This window comes from Sturnira hondurensis, unplaced genomic scaffold, assembly GCF_014824575.4.
Source record: "Sturnira hondurensis isolate 20B ecotype Veracruz unplaced genomic scaffold, ASM1482457v3 Scaffold0025376, whole genome shotgun sequence".
Lineage (NCBI taxonomy): Eukaryota > Metazoa > Chordata > Mammalia > Chiroptera > Phyllostomidae > Sturnira > Sturnira hondurensis.
Genome location: NW_028098007.1, coordinates 183,214 through 210,306, shown reverse-complemented (window position 1 = coordinate 210,306; position 27,093 = coordinate 183,214). Strand labels below are relative to the sequence as shown.

Here is a 27,093-nt window from a genome sequence, read left to right as displayed (position 1 = left end):
TACTCAGTATGTTCTCAATCTATGTGTGTTAAGACAGGAGTCCCCAACTTCTGTGCTACAGACTGGCATTGGCACCAGTCCAGGCCTGTTAAGAACTGGGGTTGTACAGTAGGTGAACTTGAATGGAATCATCCTGAAACCATCCCCTCACCCTGGTCTGTGAAAAATTGTCTTCCATGAAACTGGCCCCTGGTGCCAAAAATGTTGGGGATCACTGTAGAGATTCTCTCAGATTCAGAGTCTTTAAACATAGGCACACACGCAGGATGTTTTGGCTAAAACCCATGCCACTTTATTCAACAAATGAGTATCTTCTATGTTCCAGGCCATGCTCTTGGCACTGGGAATGGAGATAAGCCCTGGCCCTCAAGGAGCTCACAGTCTAGTGGGGGCAAAATACACATAAATAAGCACAGCGTAGAGTGTGCAAAGGGGACCACTGAGGGATGCAAGGGGCAGAGGAATCGATTCTATGGTTAATGTCCATAGGAAAAGAAGACCTGTGTGTGTGTGTGTGTGTGTCTGTGTGTGAAGAACACAGAAGGCAATGGTTCTCAAAGTGTGGCTGGTGAATTACCTACATCTGAATCATCTGGAGCACACATTAAAATGCAGATTCCCAGCACTTTCTGCAAAGATAATGAATGATTCAGCAGGCTGCAGCTTGGGACTTGGGAATCTGCATTTTGAAGTGCTCAACGTACTTCACATCAACTTCAAGTCTGGGAGCTTGTGAGATAAGGCTGGCTCACGTGGCTGGTATGAAGAATGATCTGCACATCCGAAAGGTTCATTTGTGCTGGTCTTTAGTGACAGGCAGGGGGAGCAGAGAAGAGGAAAGGAGCTGACATTTGTTAAGCTCTACTATAGTCTGTAAATTAATTTAATCCTCACAAAATTCTATGAGGTATAGATATTATTATTATCCCCATCTTACAGATAAATAGAATTAGAGAGTTTTAATAATTTGTTCAATATTATAGAGCTAATAAATTGCAACACCGACATCTGAACCCAGATTCATTTACCTCTAAAGCCTGTCCACTTCCTATAACACTGTGTTGCACCAGGGGAAAAATTTACTGATTAATGTCACAATTTTCTTTTAGGTCTTTGCCAGATCTTGCTAGGTAAATACAAAGAACAGCTAGATGTTGCTTTGGTCATGTCCAATGTAACTTAGCAAGTGGGGACTTAGGGAAAAGCTGGGAGGAACAATAACATGAGCAGCCAGTTCTTACTTCTTTTCCCATCGTTTTCTCACCCTCCGGTGGAGGTGTTATGAAAATGTACTAAGGCTCGGAACCGGGTCCATCTGGACAGAAAAGCAAACATAAATGGACACCCATGAAAGCAGCTCCACTTGATGCTGAAGATTCCTGGGACTTAAAACACCCAGACTCAAGTTTCTCAAAAAATGAACTGTCAGGACCAGATGTAGGTCCAGAATTTGCATTAGGAAACAGCTTGGTCTTTAGAGAAATGGTGAAAGACTAGCAGCTTTTCCAGGTTAAACAAACACTACTTGTCTCTTTCTATATACACTCTCAGAGGTACAACAAAATGGACACGGCTCAGAAAATAATGGAAAGTCCAACCCCATTTAAGGAACTTGGTGGGAAGTTCAACTCCATTTACAGAACTTGGGGACAGGCCCAACCTCTAATGAAGAAAACAAACATACACAGAGAGGGTAAGCACTGGTTATATTCCCACTCACCATATTCAGATCTCATACAACCAGATCTCAGGCAGCAGCAGAGTGGAGCACGTTAGAGTAAGAAAGGGAAAGGCACAGTAAAGGCAGTGGACAACAATGGGGGTGGGGGGACACCTCAGGTTCAGGAAGCTAGTGTGTAACCATGCCCCTCTCCTCTGTCACGGAGCTCGGAGCCACAACACTGACACTTCAAACCACAAGGGAGTTTCCACTGCTGGAGAGCTCCTTTCTCATTTTTGGTGTTTCAAGCAACTACTGAGTCCAAAGATGAGTTCTGGTCAAATCAGCTCATAGCACTGACTCTACGGACAGCACGTAGCTTGTAAGTCACTGCTGACTGTAACAAAGACTGTGAGCCAGATTTTATTTTATCGCTCTATCTTCTCCCCACCCAGTGTAGGTTGAGTGGGGAGAAGATAGAGCAATACACAGAAAAAAATACACAGAAACATGAAAATCTGGATGGATCCTTTCTTACAAAAAACTTGATTTATTTACACTGCACTGATTCACCCCCTCCAAATACACAGCTTCTAAAAGTCAGAATTAGAGGAGCAGGTTTAAACAAATCACGGTTTAAACACATGCAGGCACTGTACCTGTGTGTTTCAGTGTACCTGAAATCTACTGACACTCCAGACTAGCTACACTAAAGGCAACTCAGGGGCATCTAGATGAAGTCTTAATCCTTTCTGCAATACCTGGTTGTTCTAGAGTCTAAACAGGGTATTTGGGTGATGCTTTTGGCCAGCCAGCTGGCACATGGAAAGAGTATGTAAAGCCCCTATCTAACTATATGGCAGGTCTTCAAACTTATCCTGTCACAAGTTTATAAAGATGAAGAACTATGTGCAATTGGGAACTGTGCTGTCACAATGCCCAGAATGCAAATGCACTTGTAACAAAATGTTACAATGTGTAAAATCAAGTCATCCATCCTGCGGGATCCTTGGGACCCTCAGCTGTCTCTGATTATGACCTCAAACACTTATAAAGGAAAACTCAAGTATGCTGAGATATAATTATCAGAATGTTTGGGTATCTTCGTTCCTGAATATCAAGTATTAGCGCTCACCTCTACGGTTTCTTCCTGAATAAGCACACAGCACAACTCCTTTGAGACTGCTCATTACAGAGGCAAACTTCTGAGTGTTCAAGGGGTGGGTGTGCTCTAGGCTACCCCAGGGCTGAGCAGGCTCTGTAAGGAGCCAACCCTTACAACTCTAAGTCTTATCCTGGTTCTGGGCACATTTCAGTTCCGTTCCAAGTCCACTTTGCTCCAATTCAGCAATGACAGACATATATTTGAACTCATTCGGTCTGAAGTTAAAGGTCTCCACTAGCCTGTAGGTCTCCTTGCGATCAGTGGCATAGAAGAGTTGAACTTGGTTGGCAATGCACTGTGCCTCAGCAACATTCTGTAAGCAAGGTAAAAAGAACAGTGAGGTCCTTCCCTGCACGGGACCGCAAAGCTCTGTATCTGAGTCCTGTGGCAAGTGGACCCTCAGCCAGGAGTCACTGCTTTAGGAAGCGTCCCCAACTCCTTGAACTCCAAGTCTTAGGTGCTCCTTCTCTGTGTACCCAAATCACGCCATGCTTACCTCTGTCATAGCATTTACCACACTGTATTGTATTTGTCCTTTTTCCCTTCCCCTTTCTGTCTTTCCTAGCATGAATTCCTCAAAGTATGTGTGCTTGTTTTACATCCCTGCACATAGTGGCATTTGGTGAATGTTTGAATAAATTAATGCATATGCTCAAAATTTCCCTCTTCATTCAGTTCCTTTATCACTGTTATTTAAAGGGGGAAGAAAAGAACAAGTTACCCAGCTCTAAGAACAAGTTTGTGAGCACTAAGTTCTTGATTAACCAGGCATGACTCAAATAAAACCTGTTCCCGATATCAGCTCAGTGACAAATCTAGTGCCAAACCAGCTGTGACAGTTTACATCCTGCCCACAGATTCCATGACACCAGCCTTTGAGGGAGGCCACTTTCCCTTTCCTTGTGTGCAGGCTGTATTTACTGACTTGCTTCAAACAAACACACTGCCGTGGAATGACAGAATAACTTTTGCTATTAAGTCACTAAAGACATCGTAGCTTCCATTCTGCTATCTCTCTTCAATCGCTTGCTCTGGGAAAGTCAGTTGCCATGTCATGAGGACATTTAAATAGTCCAACATGGCAGGGAAATGAGGCCTCCTATCAATAGCCATGAGAGTGGGGTCAGGGGTGGGTTCTCCAGCCCAACTGCCCTTCGGATGACTGCAGCCCTCGCCAACATCTTGACAGCAGCTTCATGACAGACGGGGCCAGAACCCCCAGCTGTGCTGCTCCTGAATTTCTGACCCACAGAAACTAGGAGGTAATACATTTTTGCTTTAAGCCACTAAGTTTGGAGCAATCTGCTGTGCAGCCATTTTTAACTGATACACCAGCAAAGTCCCTGGGAAGAAAAGGGGCGACTTTCTTAAAAGCTCAGAGGCAGGGAAATGGTCACCAGACCACTCTATGTGACAGAGGTGGGGTTCCTCCATGTAAAAGAGAGGAGGACATATGTTACACTCTTGAAACCTTACATAAGAGCGACTTCAAGCAACTCCTGCTTTTGCTCCCTGTACCTTCTCCAGTTCTAGCTAGTCAGAGGTACTTACTCACTGTGTTCATATGGCCAAAACTCAACCCCAAAGGATAATGAAAAATTCCCACTAAAACTGACCGTCAAAAGTGTGCTACGTCTAGCTACAGAATGAGGAAGATGGGTTTATAAATACCCTAGGCCGCTTTAACTCCATTCTCTCCTGTGGGGCTCTCAGCTCATTTTCTCACAAGCAGGCACTAATCTCTGAGACTAGCTCTTCAACTGAAAGCCCTTTTCCAAAATGCTGGCTATTTCAAATTAATAGAATTTCAGAGCTGGAAGGGGCCTCAGAGACCACCCAGTCCTCATTTAATAAACCAGGAAACCAAAGCAAATGAGGTACAGGGATGGGCCCAAGGTCATGTGGGTAGCAAGTGGCAGAGTCACGATCAGACTTCTGGACTCCAGGCTGGTACTCCCTCTACTTCAGCCTGATACTGTTTCACGTGGGGCAAGATAATTAAGATAATTAACTCTGCTTCATCAATTCTACCTTATTATACTCAAACACACCCCAAGAGGAAACTATTTCTAAAGCAAGTACATTGCCATAATCCAAGGCAGGTAGCACCATTCTCTGCGCCCATGAACAGCAGGGCCTCTGACAATCAGTTTTCACTTGAGGATTAGGATGGTGGAGACAGGGGTTATCTCAGCTGTGCTCACTCTAGAACAAAGCTGTTCCAACAGTAGAGCCTCAGGGGCTCTGTGGAGGTGTCTGAAGTCGCTTCACCTCTGTTTCAGCTGTTCTATCCTAGGTTTTACATAGATTTTGTTTGGATAAAGCGTTCCTCCCATAGTTAGAAGACCAATAGCATGGTAGGCAGAGGGGTAGACTAAGGGAGCTGTGGGCAGCTACCTCTTGAGGGTTATAGAAAGCATCCAGCTCCTTATTCACCCCCTGCCTTTTGCTCTCCATGTAAAGCAATTGTCTCCTCTCTTTCCAAGACCCAAGAAGATAAACATATTAACTCCCTGTGTTGCTCAATAAGGAGGTATAATAACAAACATCATTTCTCCTCTTTCATATTACACTTTTAGGTTTCCCACCACAGTAACTTCTAACACGTCCAGCTCTGAACAGAAGCTCCTTGAATAACATTTCATTCAATGATGTTTTGTTGTAATATTGATGAGATGCTGTAGGAGCTTAACTGTTGTGCACATCAATTAGCCTATGGTGGAAATGGTTTTGTTCTATGTCATTTTGCTGCAGTTCCAAGAACCTATCGACAACATAATAAGAGGAGTTACTTTACTATACTAGACATTCAAAGTCAAGTTGACTTATACAAGGCAAACCATAGGGTGGGGCAAAAGTAGGTTCATAGTTGTGAGTATGCACAACACAGAGTTTATTCTTGTATTATTACTTAATAATTATTGTATTATTTTCCATAGGAACAACTGTAAAGCTACTTTTGCCCCACCCTGTATGTATTTCCTGGTGTGCTGTTGAATGTTATAAGACAAGGAAGCGAATTTTAATGACGATGGGAACTGTGCACAGTTTGAGACCAACAAAGAGAGGTTGTCAAAACACCAAGGTAAGAGGCTCTCTCCTCCGATCCCGAGAGTGCACACACTGGAGGCCGTCCCGCGCTGAAGACCAGAAAGTAAAGTGCACTCTCCAGGTCACTCGCTCCTCGTGTCAAATCTCAAACCTTATCAAACCTTATTGGTAACCATATCCCCCCAAATCTCAATTTGCAACACCCATACTTTGTCTACCATTTCCTACCTTTTTAAAAAATAAATTTCCTGTCTTTTAAGTTCACCCCAGCTTCAAAAATCTTTTTATTCCACTAGAACTCACAATTCTGTCTCTAACCTCTCTTATGTTTTCACTGCCTTCTTTATCCAGCTTGCATTCTATAGTCAACAATTATAGTCACTCCTGTGCTTTAACCTCCTGGTTCCTATTTTACTTCATTGTACTAGTTGGCTAACCCATAACCCTCATTACATCCAACTCTCAGCCCTCTCTTCCTGTGCCTATACCGCACAGCCCTTCTCTCTCTGATTTTTCTAGACCACAGGCAGGCACACGCTTTCTGTAAAGGGACAGACGGTTAATGTATTAAGCTTTATGGGCCCTAGAGTCTTTGTTGCAACTACTCGACTCTTGTTGAGGTAAAACAGTCAGGGACAATATGTAAATGACAACCATGGTTGTGTTCCAATAAAACTCTTTCTACAGACACCGAAATTTCAATTTCATATACTTTTCTTAGGTCGTGAAATATTATTCTTCTTTAACCCACCTTCCCCCTGCAACCATTTAAAGAAGGAGAACAAATTCTCAACTCACAGGCCTTCTGAAAACACAGTGGAGTGGATCTGGTCTACAGGCTATGTGTAGTTGGGTGACCCCTGTCCCAGATAATGATTCCAGACTTTCTCTTCCATGCTAACATTCAATACCTCTACTCTTCCATCCTCACTCTTAGACCTTCCCTTCTTTTCACTAAGCCAACCAGAGAGAATTTTTACAGGCTACCGACTCCGCTATCCATCTAACTGCATGTGTGTCCTTCTTTCCTGGCTTCGCTTCTATTGTTCTATTCCCCTCATTCCCAGACTTATCCACTTGAAAATATCACTTCAACAACTCTCCCCTTTCTCCTCACTACCAACATTTCCCTCTCTTCTGGGTCTTTCCATCAGCAAACAAATATTATTCTCCCATAAATAAAACAAAAGCATTCTCATTCCCACTTCTCCCCTCCAGCTCACACCCCATTCTCTCCTTCCCCTCAGAAAAAAATCCTTCCAAAAATTTGTTTATGCTGACTCTAATTTCTCTTTCCACTCTCTCTTAAATGCACTCCAATTAAGTGTCAACCCTACTGCTCATTTGAAACGTCCCTTGTAAAGGACCGCTGTGACTTCCATGTTGTAAAATGTAGTAAGTTCCCAGTCCTCATGTCATTGTCCCTACCAGCAAGTGAGATATGACCAGTTGTACACTCCCTACTCCTTGAACCATTTCATCTCAGATTCCAGGGCATTCTACCATCTTAGTTTTCTGCCTATGTCATTGTTCTTTTTAAATCTTCTTTGCTGATGCTTCAGCATCTTCACTGGGCTCAGTTCTTAGACCTCTTCTCTCTTTTATCTCCATTTACTTTCTTGGTGATTTCATTCAGTCTCATGGATTTAAATAACGATCTGTTGCTGATAACTCCCACATTTATATCTCCAGCCTGGATTTCTCCTCCGAATTCCAGGCTCTTATATCTAACTGCCTACTACTTGGAAATCTAATAGGCATCTCAGATTTAATGTGCCCACAAGTGAGCTACTGATTTTCCTTCCAAAGCTTTTCTTCCCACAATCTTGTCTATCTCAGTTAATGGCAACTTGATTCTTCTGGATAGGATTTTGGGTAACTTCCAGTTGAGTGTGATGGGTGGAAGGAAGAATAGGAGAAATAGGACTGACAGTTTCAGGAATAACAGACAGGGAAGCAGAGCCCCAATTGTGCCCAAGACTTGTGACTTAGAGCTACTGTGAACTACTAGCTGAAGGCCATCACTTTTTCCTTCCCTGTATGCAGCTGGTAAGGACAGAGAGGAAAAATAAGTGGGTTTTGTAATAAAAAGTCTCAGGGAAGCCCTGGCTGGTGTAGCTCAGTGGATTGAGCACGGGCCTGTGAACCAGACAATCATGGTTCAATTCCCAGTCAGGGCACATGCCTGAGTTGCAGGGAACTGTCCTAGCAGGGGATGCACAAGAAGCAACCATACATTGATGTTTCTCTTCCTCTCTCCTTCCCTTCCCCTCTAAAGATAAATAAAATATTAAAAAGTATATAAATAAATATATATATTTAAAAAAGTCTCAGGGAAAAGAGGCATGAAAGTGGCCAGCATCTTGAGGACACCCTGAACTTAAATGTTGCCAGATAGATGAGCCTAAAACGAGCAAGATCAGAGAAATAGGTTGTACATAATCACGAAACTGCTCCTATCTCTAGATATGCAGACAGAACAAACACAATGGATATCATTATCTACGGGCATGTGGTTGATGCTCTATCCCAGGGAAGGGAAGAGGGGCAAAGGAAGTCGCTGTGTATGAGGAATGTTGTACATGTGAACAGTATGGAAGATAAAAGATTGAAAACTATTCTAGACTTTGAACTCTTCTTTACACTTAAGCAGCCATTTACTTGTCCATGGTCTCTTACCTAAAACTCCTACTGCCAGATATGTTTTGCTGAAGTCAGAATTTTTGAATTTTAGAAAGGCAATAGAGGTAGCGTGTATTCGGAGTGTTTGGACTTCAAAACTGTGAAGTGACTGAGAATCTGTACTAACTTCAAGTCTTGGAAGAGCTAAAGCAAGACCTAATTATTGCAACTTTAAGTGAGAAACAAATTGATATAGCTCTCGTGAATTTTACCTCTCCTGAGCTTTTGAAGAAAAATAATACCCTCAGGGCTACTAGGTAAATCCAAAGAGGTAACAGTTGATTCTTACCAGAAATGTAGAATCCATTTCTGCTGTCATCAGTACTATGCCCTTTTCTTCCTTAAGTTCAGGGTAGTGATATAAAATCAGCTGGCTGGCTGCAGCTTCCCCTCGGGTCTGTAGGGAGGAACACTCATCAAGGCTCAATGAGGTACTACCACAACAAAACTGCAATTTCAGAGCAATAGAGAGTCTGGAGGAAATTCTTGCTCTTACCAGCCCCTTGGGTGTCTAGTGAGTCGAGGACTGGCATGTGGGGGATGGTTAGGCCTGCCAAGGCAGGGTGAAAGTGACAGTTTGCACAGTGTTATTTGTGTCTTCAATTGAAAAAGGTTTGGCTCTTTTCCCAGAAAATGTTTACAGGAGGCAGTGAATCCTTCATCATGGCTATATATTTAAAAACAAAACAGCACAAGCAGCCACCAAATCAAGTTCTAAAGAAAGCAATATGCTTGTGTAATTGCCACTTTTATGGACTAGTGCATTTCACAGTTGAAATCTACTCCCCTTGGCTGGCTCTGAAGACTGAGCTCTTTTAAGCTGTAGCAAACAGCTGGAGAGTTTGCACATGGGCCAGATTTATAATGTGCAGTTTTAAAATACAATCTGGGTGGGAGGTAGGGGGAAAAGAAGAATAAGAACATCATAATTTCATAAAGAATGGACAGGGCAGTAGTTACTAGATCTCAATACAGACTAGGAAGAGAGACTGGGTTCAAAGCTAAAGCCCTCATACAGTGTAGGAGGAAACAACTATACATTAAAAAAAAATCTCTGGCCCTGACTGGTGTGGCTCAGTGGATTGAGTGCTGGCCTGTGAACCAAAGGGTCATAGGTTCAATTCTCAGTCAGGGCAACATGCCTGGGTTAGGCAGAACCCCAGGCCGGGTCCCCAGTAGGGGGCACACAAGAGACAACCACATGTTGATGTTTCTTTCCCTTTCTTTCTACTTCCCTTTCCCTCTCTAAAAATAAATAAATAAAACCTTAAAAAAATCTCTGGGTTTCATCTCTAAACATTCAGCAAGTCCTTTTATTATCAATTTCTCAGTATTGCTAGGGTACTTTTAATAGTTCTGCCTCTCACTTCTCCTGAACATACTTCTATACTGATCATTTTCATCATAATTACGTTTTCTGGATCTTTTTCTTATACCTGTACATGAGCTTCCTGAGGGCAGGACTTTGGCTTAAAGGTATGTAGGTCTTAGCATGGCTTCCAACATGACAGCAAAATGTTTAAGTTCACAGACTTTGGAGTCAATGACCTGAAGTCAATCAAACCCAGCTCTGCCACTATTAGCTACGTGAACTAGCTTCTTTGAGCCTACTTCCTTCTCTGTCAATAGAAATAATAGTAACTATCTCATGGGTTATTTGTGAGGACTAAACAATAATACATGTGCCAGAAAAATCTGGCACATAGTAAGTATATAAAATGTTGATTATTACAGTATGGGCCCAATAAATGATTGTCAGTAGAATTAAAAAATAACTGCAAGCTGCTCCCTCATTCTATTTTGCACTCTCTTTATCCCAACTTCAAGGTCAATATAATACATGCTAGGTTTTTTTTTTTTTTTTTTTGCCAGATTTGGCCTCCAAATATAGAATGCCAATCTTCATTATGACCTGATGTAAAATACTGACTTTTATTTTAAAAGCTTCAAATGCTTTAAATTGAACTTAATCTAGTATTTGTGGATAAAACAAAACAAAGGAGGGAAGCAAACAAAACAGCATCTATGGAATGGAAAACTATGCATCTAGCACATTAGAAAGTGCTGACCTGATTAATAAAACTGACGTAAAACATGGAGCCTTCCTTAAGGTTAAAAACCTTAAGGTTCTAACTGTTATAACTCACCCATGTCTGTTCAGTGAGGCTCATGCAGTAAATGTTTTAGAGGCTGGAGGAAGAGACAGGAAAGAGCCCTAAGTAGTCAGAGAACACATTTTGGGGCTTTTCCAATTCTGAGGTATTGAATAGGGCCTAGAAAGCCAGCCCAACATACCAAGTATGACAATTCATCAATACTACGACAAATACTGTGGGGAGTTAGTACGTAGCATGTGTCCTCGAGCCTCAGCAAGGTTCATGGTCCCACAAAGGGGCAGGCCTCTTTCCTCTAGGGGATGAGCACAAGCCACCTACCTGAATATTTATAAGTGCAGTGAAGTGGAGTTCAGTGCCTGACCATTGTCCCACAAAGAACTCATAGCCTTCCCTTCTTGGTAGTGCACACAGAAACTGTGGGAAACAATAAACAAGGAGGTAGATGAATAAATAAAATCATTTCTTCTACAGCCAACCCCCTATAACATTCACCCAATTTCTTCAATGTTTGGTTTAAAACATTTCTTTTTTTACTTCAGATCTGATGAGAACAATGGTTGGAATTTTCACTCATTTTGTTCAGCTTTTGGTTTAAAACATTTTTTAAAGTTATGAAATTCATACATGGTAATATAACAAACATATATACATTTCCCAACCCACCTGAGAAAGAAAGCATTAGACATCCAATTTAATGAAGCTCTCTGTGTAACCCATTCCGATCCCAATGCAGAGTTCACATCTATCCTGCGTTTGCTGACTGCCATTCCCTTTCAGGTTTTTATACTTTTCATGTGTATGCATATATCCATAAACAAGAAACAGTACCGTTTGCATGTTTAAAAACATAAATCTTATTTATCATGTATACTTTTGTGACTCACTTTTTTCACTCCACATTATACTTCTGAGATTTATTCATGTTGAAACTATAATTTTAATTCATTAACTTTTCACTGATGGATTTCTACCATATAAATTCACCACAGTTGTATGGATTTCTACCATATAAATTCACCACAGTTTATCTAGTCTTCCACTGGAGAACATTTGGGTCTTTTTCAATTTCCAAATTTCCTAATGCTGCTGAATTAACTTTTGTTCCAATAAGTATAATCACTTCATGCTTTATCATCTGAGGCTGATACTTGGATATTCTGAGAAGTGATTAGTTTTATGCTCGAGATGTCCAGACTCGGGGATGAGTGATGGAGGAGAGAAGGACGCCACACCACAAAGGGCGAGCGATCCAACACGCGCAAGTCATGGGGCTGTCTCCTCACTGCCAACCACCCAGGCTCAGTTTTGTTTTACTAGATGGAATAATCTTGGTGCCTATTTAACTGCTGGCCCCTTGTTGGGGAAAACATTTTTTTTTTTAGAGATTTTATTGAGGTCTACTCGAAGCAGTAAATTACACATATTAAAAGTGCACAATTAGATGAGTTTGATATATGTATACTGTGAAACCATTACCACAATAAACATAGTGGACATCTTCTCCAAAAAGTCCCTTTTTAATTCATAATTTTCTCTCCCCAACTCTCCCTAAGCAACTCCTGATTTGGTTTCTGTCACTACCAATCACTAAGATTCTATGATCTATTTCGACCTAACTATTGGATACAGTACGAGGCAGGAGTAAGATGGTCCTGTCTTGACTGGGCGGTTCAGTTGGCTGAAGCACCATTCCGTACACCAAAAGGCTGTGGGTTTGATCCTGGTCAGGGTGAGTACAGGGAGCAACCAATCAACGATTCTCTCTCACATTATTATTTCTTGATCTCTCTTTTCCCCTTCTTCTCTCTTTAACATCAATAAACATATCCTCAGGTGAGGATTAATTTAAAAAAAAGTAAAGTAAAATGATCCTTTCTTCCATTTAATTACCTTGGCCCCTTTGCTGAAAAATAACTGACCACATATATGTTGGTCTATTTCTGGATTCTCTACTCTGTTCCACTTATCTACATGTCTCCTTTTATGCCAATACCATCTTCATTACGTAGCTTTATATTAATTCTTGAAATCAGATAATGTAAGTCCTCTAACTTTGTTGTTTTGCAAAATAGTTTTGTTATTCTAGGTCCTTTGGCTATCCAAATAAATTTTTTAAATCAGCTCATCAACTTCTTTAAAAATAAGCCTATTGGGCTTTTGATTGGGATTATATTCTAGATATCAATTTGGGGAGAAATGACAATATGAAGTCATCTAATCCATGTACATGGTATGTCTTTCCATTTACTTAGATGTTTTTTCTCTCAGTAATGTTTGGCAATTTTTTTTGATAATCCTAGAAATTATTACCAACACCCAGACAGCTGGCCTACGTTACCTATTCTGGTAGCTCATTACTCCAGGAACAATCTCATGGTTCCTTTTAGGTACATACAATTGGGATGGCATGGCTAAAACTGAAAAAACTGCTAATAGAACAGACTGTCACAGGAAGTTGAAAATACGGTCTCCGGTGCTGCTCCAACATTCACTTATCGTGATGGATTAAGATCCAGATGAGAAAGGGGTGAGATATCTATAGAGTCAGAGACTTACTGGGCCAAGCTCACATGATTTCATAAGGCTAAAAATGTCACTTCTTAGTACAACCAACAGATGAGCGTCTCTGTTAAACAAACAGCGCCATAACAGGAGACAGTATGGAACATCAAGAGATCGGGCACAAAGCATCCTTGTTGGCAGCACCGACAAGCAATCCAGAAACTTACTGTTGGACAGGACTGAGCCCGGGTCCAGATCAAATCAAACTTCTCTTCCTGTAGGTTAGAAAGGAATAAAATTTACAAACAAAAAACCAGAAAAGGCCACAGTCACATTTAAATTCACCAAGACTAAACTCTAGAACTAAAATAAAATGAACATAATCTGTTTCATCATCTACAAATCCCTCTTGTGACAGAGAGGAAAGACCAGACGCCTTCTTTGCTGTTCAGCGTCAGAACTGTGTGTGAGGGGTGTGTACTCCAAATGCCCAAACTCTCCAGGGGACTCTGCCAAGTGCATGAGCTATCAGGTCACTAAGTCTGTCTGAAGGAAGCCTAACAAGGCCCATTCAAACAGTGAGCCAGTATTAGAGATCTAAAACATTACAGAAGTACAGATCCTTTGGCTGTTAAACTTATGAAGGGGAAGGGTACATATGTATAAGAGGCAGAAAAAACTAGCAATACTATCACAGCAACCAAAAGGACTGGCTTTATTTTTATGCCTATAAGTTTTTATTCTTAATCTTATACTTAGACATGTAAGCTTGGTATAATATTCATGCTCTTGATATAAACTTACCCCAGGCTACTTCCTCTTCAGGGAAGAGGAAGAGCATAAAGAACTAACTGACAGCCTCGTACATCAAATGCTGATCTCAATGGTCAAGCAGTGGCTGGTGACTATCTTCAAGATAGTAATTTCAAGAAGGGGGGAAACCTCATGAGAAAATGCCACTTGCTCAGGGGAAATGCCAGAAAAAAATTAAGAGGAGGCTCTAAATCAGCTCACTCATAGACAAGAAGGGAAGAAACTGGCCCCAGCTGGATAGCTCAGTTGCTTAGAGAGTTGTCCCAATATGCCCGGGTTGTGGGTTTGATCCCTGGTCAGGGCACATACAAGAATCAGCCAATGAATGCATAAATAAGTGGAGAAACAAACTGATGTCTGCCTCTCTTTTGCTCTCTTACTCTTTCTTTCTAAAATCAATTAAAAAAAAAAAGAAAGGAAGAAACCTATGTTAGAGGCCTTGTATTAAATTTCAATAGCTTGGAAAACACCAAAAAGGAATAAAAGACTTGGAAATTGCTCAGCAACATGAACTTACACCATGCTCCCTTGTCAGAGACTTGACTTAAAGGGACATTTCTAAACCAGAAAGAGGGAAAACAAGAGCCATAAATATACCATATGGAGCTTCCAATCTTTGGTACTCAGGGTATAATAAAAACCCTGAGAGCTATAAACGTAAGTTCTCAAGAGGCAATAAACATAGGAAAAGTAAAGGCGACTGCCTGCTAAGGTTAGAGACATGACCTTCATGCTATAACACTCTCATTTCCCCTCCAAACTACTTACAGGAATAACTGCGTAGACTGTATCTTTTGCTGCGAAGTACTGCTGCCAAATCTGTAGAAAAACAGAGTATGTCTGTGACATGCAGCTAATCTTTTCAACCTGCACCAAGAACGATGACAGCTTTCACTGCTCACAGTAACACGCTATTTGACAACAGAGAGGAAAATCTAACACAATGCCTTTATTACTAGTTCAATATTACAAAAAGATTTAATAGCATCTACTCTTCTAGGTGATTTAACTGTAACTCTTACTAATAAATTCCTGTCACAGAAATGGATACTATGACCTTCTTAATAATTTTTCTCAGGACATGCCTTGTGCGTAATAGACAAGCTCTTTTTTTCATATCTCCTCTTGTCCTTTCTGAAACCTGAACTCCCTAGCAACCGTGGGTTTTCTCAGAGAGCAGGACATTAGTCACTCAGAACCCAGGGTCTGGAATCAGACAGACTGGATACAAATCCCAGCTCCAGTCATTTCACAGCTGTGTTATTTTGGGCAAATTACTGAACAATAACTAAATAATATCCATATAACCATGAATAAAATAGAAATAGTGTAACCTCACAGGACTGTTGTCAAGATGAGCTGAAATAACGCAAGTTTGTGCTTAGCACAAAAGAACTGTAATGCAAACCAGAGCCAAGGTGCTCTGGAAAGTGACAAAGAGGCATTAACCCAAGTTAGGGAATGAGTGCCAAAAGGGGGACACTTAAAGTGTATCTTGAAAAGTGATCAGGAGTCAGCTAGGTGAATAGGGAGTCTGAAAAGACAAACAGGTAGAGTAGAAGATAAGAGAACATTCTAGCAGAGAATGACAATATTAGCGAAGGCACAGAAGTAGGGGAAGACAGCAGAGCCAAGGTGACACCTGAGATGGTGTTGAAGAATAGGTCACTATCCTTTAAAGTTGCTCTGCTTTATTAACATTCCCATTAAATGGGGGACCAACTGAAGATACTAATCACAGTGTAATCCAACCAACGCAAAGCACAGAAGGACTGTGGATTCCTAGGATGTGGGCAAACCACTCTATCAGTGCAGCCTAAGGTTGCTTTGCTTTTTTTTTTTTCCATGTCAGAACACTGCCTTCTCATTTTAAGGATAGCATATCCTGCTTATTTTTATTTATGAGGTCTGTCCAGAAAAAGGCCAGCCATTGTTAATGTAACAAGAATAGTTTGCACAACACTGATGTAACCTGGCAGCCAAGGAGAGTGGACTGGAATGTACATGTGTGAACAATGATGACTTCACTGTAGTCAGTGGAGACAGTAGATGCCATTGAGTGAGCATGTGTTGGTGCACCTGAGCCACGAAAGGTTAAGTGCCTAAGGCAGGTTCTGTTGAAAGGACTGATGAGCCCAAATGACTCGGAACGTGCAGGTAAAAATGCTGGAATAACTTGTCCCAGTGAAAAATGTCTACCCACATCCACACAACTGTGGTTCTTTAGAAAAAAGTAGTTCTCGGTGGAAGAGATCACAGCTCTTTTCTTTCCAAGTTTTCTGCCTGCTGCATTCCTTCCCTCCAGCCTTGAGTGAGCATGTGCACTGTGTGGCTGTCACATTCAAAATGACTGAGTGAGTACAGCAATGAACCTGCATCAAATTTTGCATTAAGCTTGAACATTCCTCTGCAGAAACTATTCAGATGACTCAGAAGGACACAGCTATGGGCAATTGGTAATTGGCAGCTTCACTGCAACAACGCTCTACTCATGCATTGAATCTCATGCAGTTTTTTTTGCAAAACATCAAATCACCCAGGTGAGTCAGCGCCCCTATAGCACCGTGACTTCTGGCTTGTCCCCAAACTAAAATCACTTTTGAAAGGGAAGAGACTTTAGACCATTGATGAGATTCAAGAAAATATGACAGGGCAGCTGATGGCAACTGGGAGAACTGTGTGAGGTTCCAAGGTGCCTACTTTGAAGGGGACTGAGGTGTCATTGTCCTACGTACAATGTTTCTTTTATCTTGTATCTTCTTCAATAAATGTCTCTATTTTTCTTATTATGTGGCTGGATACCTTCTGGACAGACTTTGTATTATTAGCAGTTTATGAATAAACACTAAAATGTATGAGACTGATAGATGTTTCCTAACATAGCTGACCTTGGTTACTCAAAATCATTTTAACAAACAAATTTGTATCTAAAATTATAGGTGTAATGATATTTGTCATATGATCAAGACTTCTGGGCCTGGCTTAGAAAAGCCTAAAGAACATGCTTGGAGTCCACTTTCCATTGGCACTTCTTCCCAAAGGCAGTTTGAGGTCTCCTCGAAACTTTGCATAAGTCTCTATTGACAGAGGTTGAAACCCTGTGCTGTCTTTATTTTCGTGTCTGTCCTTCCACCAGGCAAATGGTGGAAGGACAGACACAAAAGCTCCATCAAGCTCCTTGAGAGTAGGGGATTCTCCCATTTATCTCCCTGGCTGGCCCAGAGCCTGAGATTTAATAGGTATTCAATAAATGCCTGCTGAAATGAATGATACAGCCCGCAAAGGAAAACCATGGCAATTCACACAACTTCCCACAAGGGAATGTGATGCAGAGTTGAACAGACATGAGCATGCGTCCTGGCTCTGCCACATACTAAGTCACTCAATTCTTTAAGTTACGGCTTCCTCAGTGGTAAATCAGGAATAGCAGCATCTACTTTACACAGCAGTTATGAGAACTGAATGAAATAGTGCATATGAGGCACTAAATAAAGTACCGGACACAGAGTACACTGCTTTTATTATTTCGATTCTCTCAATATACCTAAAATATAATTCATAGGACCATAAGAAATGTCAACAAATAGCATATTATAGTCTAATTAGAGAAAAACATCATAGACATGAAAATTTAAATAGAAATGTGAATCGAAGTATTGGAATTACCAAACTGGCAGGACAGATCAAGAGTGCTTTGAAGGCAGGTGTCCAGGAAACTTCCTGCAGAAGGTCCTATAATAATGAAGGACCCAGAATGCCAAGCAAAGGAATGTGGTAAGTCATTGAACATTTGTGAGCAGGTTACTAACTAATATTTTTATTCATTCATTTAAAAGCACAAGTATAGGAAAGAAAACTGGGACTCAAATCAATGGAGTAGACCAGAAGGAAGAAAGAAACAACCAAACAGAAAAGAATGAAGAAACAAGAATCCAAAAAGATGAGGAGAGGCTTAGGAACCTCCAGGACATCTTTAAATGTTCCAACATCCAAATTATTGGGGTACCAGAGGGGAAGAGGAAGAGCAATAAGTAAAAAACTTATTTGAACAAATAATAAAGGAGAACTTCCCCAGTCTGGCAAAGAAAATAGACTTCCAGGAAGTCCAGGAAGCTCCGAGAGTCCCAAAGAAGTTGGACCCAAGAAGGAACACACCAAGGCACATCATAATTACATTAGCCAAGATTAAAATGAAGGAAAGAATTCTAGAAGCAGCAAGAGATAAGGGGACAGTCACCTACAAAGGAGTTCCCATCAGAATGTCAGCTGATTTCTCCAAAGAGACCTTGTAGGCAAGAAGTGGCTGGAAACAAGTATTCCAAGTCATGAAAGGCAAGGACCTACATCCAAGATTGCTTTATCCAGCAAAGCTTTCATTTAGAATGGAAGGACAGATAAAGTGCTTCTCAGATAAGGTCAAGTTCAAGGAGTTCATCATCACCAAGCCCTTACTATATGAAATGTTAAAGGGACTTATCTAAAAAAAAGAAGATAAAAAATATGAACAGTGAAAGGACAGCAAACTCAGTTACTAACAACCAACCACACTAAAACAAAAGCAAACTAAGCGGACAGCTAAAACAGGAGCAGAGCCACAGAAATGGAGATCACGTGGAGGGTTAGCAACAGGGAAGTGGGAGGAGGAGAGGCGGGGAAAAGGTACAGAGAATAAGTAGCACAGACAGTGGGAGGGCAAGAGTAGTGCAGGAAATGTAGAAGCTAAAGAACTTACGACACATGGACATGAACTAAAGGGCAGGAATGTGGGTGGGAGGGGGTGTGCAGGGTGGAGGGGAATGAAGGGGCAGAAATGGGACAACTGTAATGGCATAATCAATAAAATATATTATAAAAAATAAAAACACAAGTACAGCACTTACTCTGTGCTAGGAACTGTTTTAAGTGCTTTACAAATATTAACTCATTTAATTCCCCAAATAACTCTAGGAGGTAAGTATTATTGTTATTTTCACTTTATAGACAGGGAAACTAAGGCTCTGAGGGGTTAACTAACTCATCAAAGTCATTCAACTAGTAAGTGGGCAGAGCTAGGACTTTAAACAGGCAGCTTGGTTCTTGAGTCTGTGTTCTCAACCAGCACATCAGTCTTCTCCGTAATGAAAGCAGAACTTTAAAAGGATTCAACTGGTGAGGATATGATGGGGGAGTGGGAAAAAGAAGAGCAGGGAGACCTATTTAGAAAGACAGTATAATAATCCAGGTATAGAGTAGTGATGATTTTAAATAAGATGTGGGTAATAGGAATGAAAAAAAAAGGGGAAATACAAAAGTGAGATATGTGGGAGTGAGACCAAGAAAGACAAGTTTTCTTATGACACCATTTTTCATATAATTCATCACTCCTGTTATCTATGGCTATAAAGAGGTATCAGGAAATGTATGCTCCTTTCTACTTTCAGATTTGGTTCATAGAGAACACATTTTCTTAAAGTACGTCAACCCATCTTCATTCATTACCTGTCTTATTTCATCTCCAGTTTTGTCTTTCACCATCTCAATGTTAAAGATTGAACTAAGAGTCTGAAAGAGAAAATAAAAAGCAGTTAGTATCCACATTTAAAAAATAAAACAGCTTAACTTTACCTGTAAGCCTGCAGGAAGCAACCTGTCAGGGCAGTGAATCAGATCTTCAGGAAAGACAGAACCCGTGTGAGAAAGCCATATGCCAGGGAAGCGGGCCCCTCAGCCCGGCAGGCTTGGCAGTGCTGTTCCGGGGAGTATCTAGAGGTGTGTCCTAATCCTTCACCCTCACAATGAGCACTGCGGTGCTTTGCAACTGCTAGGAGGAAAAATTCTGATTATCTTTAACAGCTATTTTGCCAGGAGTGGCTTCTTATTTGCAAATTAAATAACAGGGTAAATATGTTTTTATTTGATTTTTAAAAACAAATTCCTCTAGAAAAAAAGGTACCACTCTATTTCCTCTAGCACCCCCAGGACCCACACTATGCTAGGGTTACAACAAGGACACAACAATTCACAGAAATATTTCTCATAACCACAGTGGATATATCACTAAACCAGTGAACCACCATAAGTATGTTCCAATTTGCAGCTGTTGCATGTGGCTTCAAACCTGGATAATCCATTTGACACCTACCTTGTCTTTAGTGAATCCTCTGCTCATAGGCTGTTTCCCCAAAGTGTTTGTCTGAAATATATGATAGACAGGGTATTCATCCACACTTCTCTCAGAAGGAAAAGACCACCAAGTGAGGTGAGGTGCCAGTGTCTCATCCAGTACTTTTGCACCTAAGAACTACTTTTCTCCACTCCATATAGTAAGTAACTGCACATACTGTTCTTAGAGCTATTGTTTGTGAAACCCCTTTCCTTTGACTCAGCTTCTGAGATACAGAGATGAGAAGATCCCTTCCTTAGTTAAAAGCATCTGCTAAGACTGAGAGTGCATCCTACACCTGCCACTATGGATATAAGGGACCCCTTCCCAGATTGAGGGCTGCTTGGGTTTCCTGTGCTCTGCCCTCTGATCTGCTCCACAGTGACCACAGAGGAGGTGAGAAATGGAAAGACGTCTTTCCCAAGGCTGCTTCTTACCTGTAACAGCACTTTTGATGGCAGACATACTCAGCAGACTATGGAGTTTTTATACTACGCAATATTAACATTCCTTCCATCAAATTATACTTTGCCTCAAAGTATATATTTATGCTTTGCCTGAATTTACCTATTCCTTGTACTCCTCAAAAAAGGCCAAGAACAACTGAAGGTGATTATATTCTCTCAATCCAGTATCTCTGATAAAGGACACAGTCAGGAAACCTTACTTTGAGTCGTTTCTGAGTGTGGGGACAACCTGTTCTGAGACTTCCACACAACTTAGTTCAAGACCATGCCTTCTCAGGGGAAAGGAGTACAAGCTACATCTGGGATTCTGAAGCTGAAAAGCGCTTTCTGCATAAAACCCTGCCTTTCATTACTCTGTGATTTCACAAATCCAAACCTTTCATAAATTATGCCCACAGAACTTGTACCCACAAATCAGACAAAAGTCTGGTGTAGAAAAATCTATTTGATGCACCCTGGCCCTTCTAGTTATACTCCTACATATTGACAGCATCTTAATGCAGTTTTTCCTTCATACACAAACTATCCAAAAAATAGATAGTTGAGTTCATTACTTTATTGTTGTTCAATTACAGTTGTCTGCATTTTCCCCCTACCATTCCCTCTCACCCCAGCCAAACCTCCCCCCTCCCTTGCTTCTACCCTCCCTCTTGGTTTTGTCCATGTGTCCTTTATAGTCGTTCCTGAAGGTGATTTCATTTTCTTCCCACTCACCTTTAGGAGTATTGTGAAAACAAAACAAACAAAACCATCTATCTGCACAATTGCCTGGACCTTTTTATCACCAAGCCTTGTATATTCTTTCACCACAATATCCCTCCAGTTCATCATTCATTTCCATTTTTGCTTATAAAAATAAAATATTTAAGCTTATTGCATTTTAACTAATCTAAGATACCACTGATCTTTTTTTTTCAATTTTTTATTTAATTATTTTTCAAGTACAGTTTTCTGTCTATTACTCCCATCCCATCCCACCCCCCATCCTCCCCCCTCCCTCCCATTTCCACCCTTCTCAGTTGTTGTCCATGTATCCTTTATATAGGTTCCTCTAAATCCCTCCCTTATTTCCCCTGAAATTCCCTCCCCAATCCCCTCTGGTCACTAAGATACCACTGATCTTAAGATGCACCATTATTTTATGTATCAGAAAATGGTGCCAATTAAACAGCACAACAGCTACATTTCATTATCAATTTTAAGACAATTTTAGAGATGTCAAAATGGGGGAATAAAAAGTGAACTCGAGAATCAGTGAAATCAAGTGAAAAGGAAACTGAAACTGCGAGCCAGAGTCTCAAGAGCACTGAGCACACTACTACTCCCCCTCAGATCCTTTTGAGATCTGTGCGGACAACTCTTTTTGCCATCACAAGGGACTGGACGGTGACACCTGCCTTTAATGGGAGGGACAGGGAAGCTGAATGAGCTGCAGTTTTACAGATGAGTTCTATACACAATGAAGATTTTCCCTTATCCTGTACAACTTCTCAATCTCTAGCCAGACATCCTTTTAAGTGAAAAACCATTTTATAATTACCTGGGCCTAGAATCTAACTCTGTGTTGCTTTTCTTTCTTTTTCTTTCTTCCTCCCTCCCTCCCTTCTGTTCCTCTTTCCTTCCCCCACTCCTTCTCTTGATTTTTTAAAACCATGGCTTTAATAAACACTACATTTTTCAGAAGCAACTACTATGTAACGTGAGAGGAGACTATATTGTGGAATCTCATGATGGTCACTGATTACAACATTGCTCGTGGTCTGAGAGTTTTTACAATTACCAACACAGCACCCCTGCACCAGTCAGGTTTTGTTGCTTATATATTCACGGTACTTTCACTGTGATACTTCATCTGCATTAGGTCTCAGAGAATCACTGTGCTCAAAAACTCACTTATTAAAATATGTATCTCATTAAAAATATTTTCCTTTATATTAAAGTTAGGGCATTATACTCCCTGAAATTATGTGTGTAGGTGGCTTATATTATCTACATTTTTAAAAAATATTATATTTATTTATTTTTAGAGAGAGGGAAAGAGAGGGAGAAAAACATCAATATGTGGATGCATCCTCATTGGGGACCTGGTCTGCAACCCAGTCATGTGCCCTGACTGGGAATTGAACCAGTGACCCTTTGGTTCACAGGCTGGTGTTTAATCCACTGAGTCACACCAGCCAGGGCTATACTGTCTACATTTTATTTCAGGGTAGGAAAGGGAGACTTTACAAAAAATTATTGCAAAAAGGGGATGCTGGGTCTTGTGTGATAGGAACCAATGACTCAAAGTAAAGAAGAGGCTTTTGAAATTGAGCCACTAGCTATTAGCCTTTTTCTGTACAGCTAGGAAAGAAAGACAGTAAGTAAATATTTACCCAAGAGTTGCTATAATTTAAATGAAATCTTTACTTAATTCGCATCTTATCATAAAGTTGAGTTTCTAAGTCGGCCTACAGAAAGGGACACAGAGCTTTCCCATATTAATATTGAAAGTTTACAACACAGTGAAGAATTATTATTGGCACTATAAATTTATTATAGAAAATTGCATTTGACCCTGGCTGGTATAGCTCAGTGGATTGAGCGCAGGCCTGCAAACCACACAATTGTGGTTAGATTCCCAGTCAGGGCACATGCCTGGGTTGCAGGCCAGTTCCCAGCAGGGGACTCACGAGAGGCAACCATACATTGATATTTCTCTCCTTCTCTCCTTCCCTTCCTCTCTAAAGATAAATAAATAAAATCTTTAAAAAAAGAGGAAAAAAAGAAAATTGCATTTGTTAAAACACTTGTAGTACAGTTGTTTGCTCACACAGGGTTGTAAACTATGTGTGTCACAGGAGATTGGATTTACTCCCAACCCTATAACTACTAACCCACTGACCCTGTGGTTTTAATGAACCACATGTTAAAAGGCTGAGTGTATTAGCATAAAACTTAGGCTACCCAAAGCTAAAAAAGTTATTCTCCAAGCAAAAGAAACACCTCTCATTTTAAATACAAAGTGGAATCCCAATTTTCTACCATGACTACTTTATTTAAGATGCACCCAGCCCACACTTGGGTTATTGTACATTTCCCCTGGTTTTGGCCTCTCCCACTCCAATTAATTCTGTGCACCATCCTAGATAAATAATAGACTGAAATCAATTTAGTGGATTGTGGCCAAAGCTTTTAAAAAGATAAAATAAGTAATTAGAGTAAATAGAATGTAGCAAAAGCATTGTTATATACATTTTTTTCAGTTATAATCATATACTTGTATACTAAATTACAATGTAAAATACATTTCTTACTGGGGGTCATGGTCAAAAAGTTTGAAAAGTATTGCATTAGATTACTTTCCTACGCACAGCTTCAACAAGCTTTCCCCCAGCTTTGATTCTTATTTAAAGGTAATTGCTACTAAGCCCTTTTTTGCCCCCCCAATCTCTATAGCCCACTGCCATGTGTGCCTTACCTTGATCACACGACTCCTCCCCTGGGAGCAGTGGCTACCCTTCCCATCCCTCCATATCTCCACATGACCACAGTAGTTTGCCAGAAACGTAGGATACCATTTATGGATGGAGACCAAGCTGAGCAGAGAGAGGCTAAGTTCAGTTCATCCAGCTGAACCATTAATGAGTCCATTTCCAGGACTGGGGTTGGGGTTGGGGTTGAGGGTATAGAGTACTGGTGAGCCAACAACACTAAAAGGGGCAGGTCTTACCTTCTCTTCCACACATTTGATAAAGTCACCTTGCCTGGAGTGCCCCACTGGCTGCTTCCGAAACTCACTGCGTTTCTCTAGTCGGGACTCAAAAGCAGCTGGGTCAGACCTGATCAAAGGTAAACCACAAGTCAAACCAGTGGGGTCTTTTCAGATTTGGAAAGAACAAAACATCATGTTCCACTTCTACAGAGAGGGGACACAGGGAGTCAGAGGCTGAAGGATTTGCCTTTAGTTAGTCAGGCCTGAGCACAGGGCTAAAAATCAAAAAGTAGAAAAAGAAGTCTAGCTTTTAACTACTGTTAATCCTCAAGAGGACTCTGTAACATTTTTCTTCTGCAGACTCTTTCCTAAGGTGACAGAGAGCTTGGTCCCTCAGGTACTTACACTCTGGGTACATGGAATTCAAATCCTCAAGACGGGAAGGGGACTATGAGATCATCTTGCTGGGTCACCTCTTCAGGCAGGAATCCAATAGCATTCACACCCAGTGTCATGCTTTTATTTGAACACACCTAGTTCTTGGACATCTTCTCTCTAGGTTTAACATCTGTTTATTCAGATGCAGGTGGTTCAAAGGCTTCAGGCAGCGCATTTTACACAAGATTTAGCACCTGAGTATCTCTTTGACCCTTTCCAAAAAACTGCCTGCAGATGGAACATCAGAACTTTTATGTCAAAGTGGGGCTGGTCTTCAGGCCTGAAGTCCAGGTTGATGCCGTCGTCCTTGTTGAGAATTCTTTAGGCTCTGTAGCCAATGTGATATTTAGCTTTGTACACTTTGGTGAAGACTCTAGGTTCTCGGCCATGAGACCTGGTGTCATGGGTGATATCTACAAGATCCAAGCACATCTTGCTCCTCTCTTGACCTGGCTGGTCAAGGCACTGTAGGGAGGCCCTCTTCCATAAAACTCCTTTCCAGAGGTGATATTAAACATCACTGCCATGTATGTGAGTACATCCTCCTTCCCTTTGCATCAGCTTCTCGTGTATCATGTAGTTCCAGAGGCCCTGCCCAGTGGTGTGTGGCAAGTCCCTGGCCTGGGCTGCCAGTGCCAGAACCAGGGTCAGGGCTTCCAGTGCCAACAGCCACACCTAGGCCACCCACGATGAATGAAGAGAGACTGAGGAGCAACTTAGGCAGTGGAGTCTGTGCACTCCTGCCTTGCATGTCTTTTATTATTCAAATGTTCTGAGCCTAAATTTATCTGTGTATCTTTCACCTTCAGAAATAAGAGAAACATCTAATTCCTTTCATATGAGTACTTGAAAATTACTATTATGTCACTCCTTAAATGTCTCTTCTCTAGGTGAAATTTCTTGGTTTTTTTTTTTGTTTTTATGGCCCCTTTTCATATACACCCATCTCAACCTCCTCTAATCTCCAGGTCCTTCCACCTGGAAGCTGAGCGGGTAATGTTAGGAACCCTGGATGCCAAGTCAGATAAATCCTATCCGGCTGTGTATTCTTGGGCAGGTCTCCTACTTTCTCTGATCCTCGGTTTTCTAGTCTTAATGAGAGGGTTCAATAGATGATTCAACTGTGGCACCGCTAGTCTTTGATACCCTGCTCCCACCTCCCATCTTCTTTCCTTGCAGTCAGGGCTCTAGCTAGGAGCTTGGGAACATCAGTTCCAGGCCAGACAGCTGACTCAATATATGACCTTGAGCAGGTTAAGCCCCTTCTCTGGAAGGCTCCATCTTCCCATTTCTATAGGGCAGACACCTTTGAGCTGCCTGCTTCATAAGGGCTGTTAAATCTTTCAGAACTAAAGAACAAAGGCAAACAGCAGAAATAGCAAGGGTTTTTCGGAGACTATCAGCTCTGACACTAGCTGTGTGACTTGAGGCAAGCGATCTTACCTCTCTGAGCCTAGATATATCATCTGACGAGTGGGGACAGTAGTAGTGCCCACCTCGCAGGGGTGTTTTAAGTAACCTAAAGCATCAGGCCCACCAGAAGGGCAGGCCAAGCACCGCCCCTCCTCCCTGCCCGCCGCCGGCCGGCCGGCCGGCCGGCCGGCCGGGGCCCGCACCTGCGCAGCTGCTGGATCTTGTCTCGGTAGCGGTCATAGAAAGGGTTGGCCTCGAGCTCGTCCCCGATACTGTGGCCGTCGGCGCCCCCCGTGGGCAGACGAGAACCGCAGCGCACCGGAAACACGCGCAACTGCGCGGGTGCCACGAGCCCCAGGCCCGGGGCGCGGCTGCGCACCGCGCACAGGCCCCGATAGAGACCAGCTAACTGCAGGACAGCCGGACCCGCGCCACCTGCCGCTGCTCCCACGGCAGCCATGGCCTCCCCCACCTCCTCCTCCTCCAAGTCCTCAGGCCCATTGGCCTCGGCCCGGGGCCCGCGCGCCCTCTCCATCGCGCTCCGGGTGCGCCGCTCCGGCGATCCGACCTCGAGGTTCCGCGCGCTCAAGGTTCCGGGAGCCGGGCCGAGCGAAGCGGGGGCGGGGCGGGGAGAAAGGGTCTTAACGCTCCCTCCGGTCCGCGACCTCTGCACTTCCTTAGTCACCGCGCGCCTCCTCGCCGGAACCTGCCCGGATTTACGCCCTCCGTGTCCTTAGCAGCAGCTGCTGCTGCTTTCCCAGTCTCCTCTTGAAAGCCGCTCAGATCTGCTGGTCCGGAGGACAGAGCTTGCTCCCTTTTAAATTTTCTTGGCAGGTGCTTGTAGTAGTCCTTCAGGGTCGAAGGTCCTTTCATCAGTTGTAACCACAAGATCATTTTCTCTTTACTGAGTATTTCTATATGCAGAACACTGTCTACTTCACACCCTGTG

At 42.0% G+C, this 27,093-nt stretch overlaps 1 protein-coding gene across 1 annotated transcript; it reads right to left on the bottom strand.

Moving 5' to 3' along the window:
- Nucleotides 1–266: 266 nt before the first annotated feature.
- Nucleotides 267–26,745, bottom strand: ATPAF1 (ATP synthase mitochondrial F1 complex assembly factor 1). The gene is made up of 9 exons (XM_037039476.1): nt 26,348–26,745; nt 24,312–24,420; nt 20,112–20,162; nt 19,469–19,531; nt 14,759–14,809; nt 13,405–13,452; nt 10,994–11,089; nt 8,848–8,955; nt 267–3,138 (listed from the first exon to the last, which is right to left on the bottom strand). Exons 1-9 carry the CDS (start codon nt 26,677–26,679, stop codon nt 2,944–2,946), a joined length of 1,053 nt encoding a protein of 350 aa, XP_036895371.1. The 5' UTR covers nt 26,680–26,745; the 3' UTR covers nt 267–2,943.
- Nucleotides 26,746–27,093: the final 348 nt, after the last annotated feature.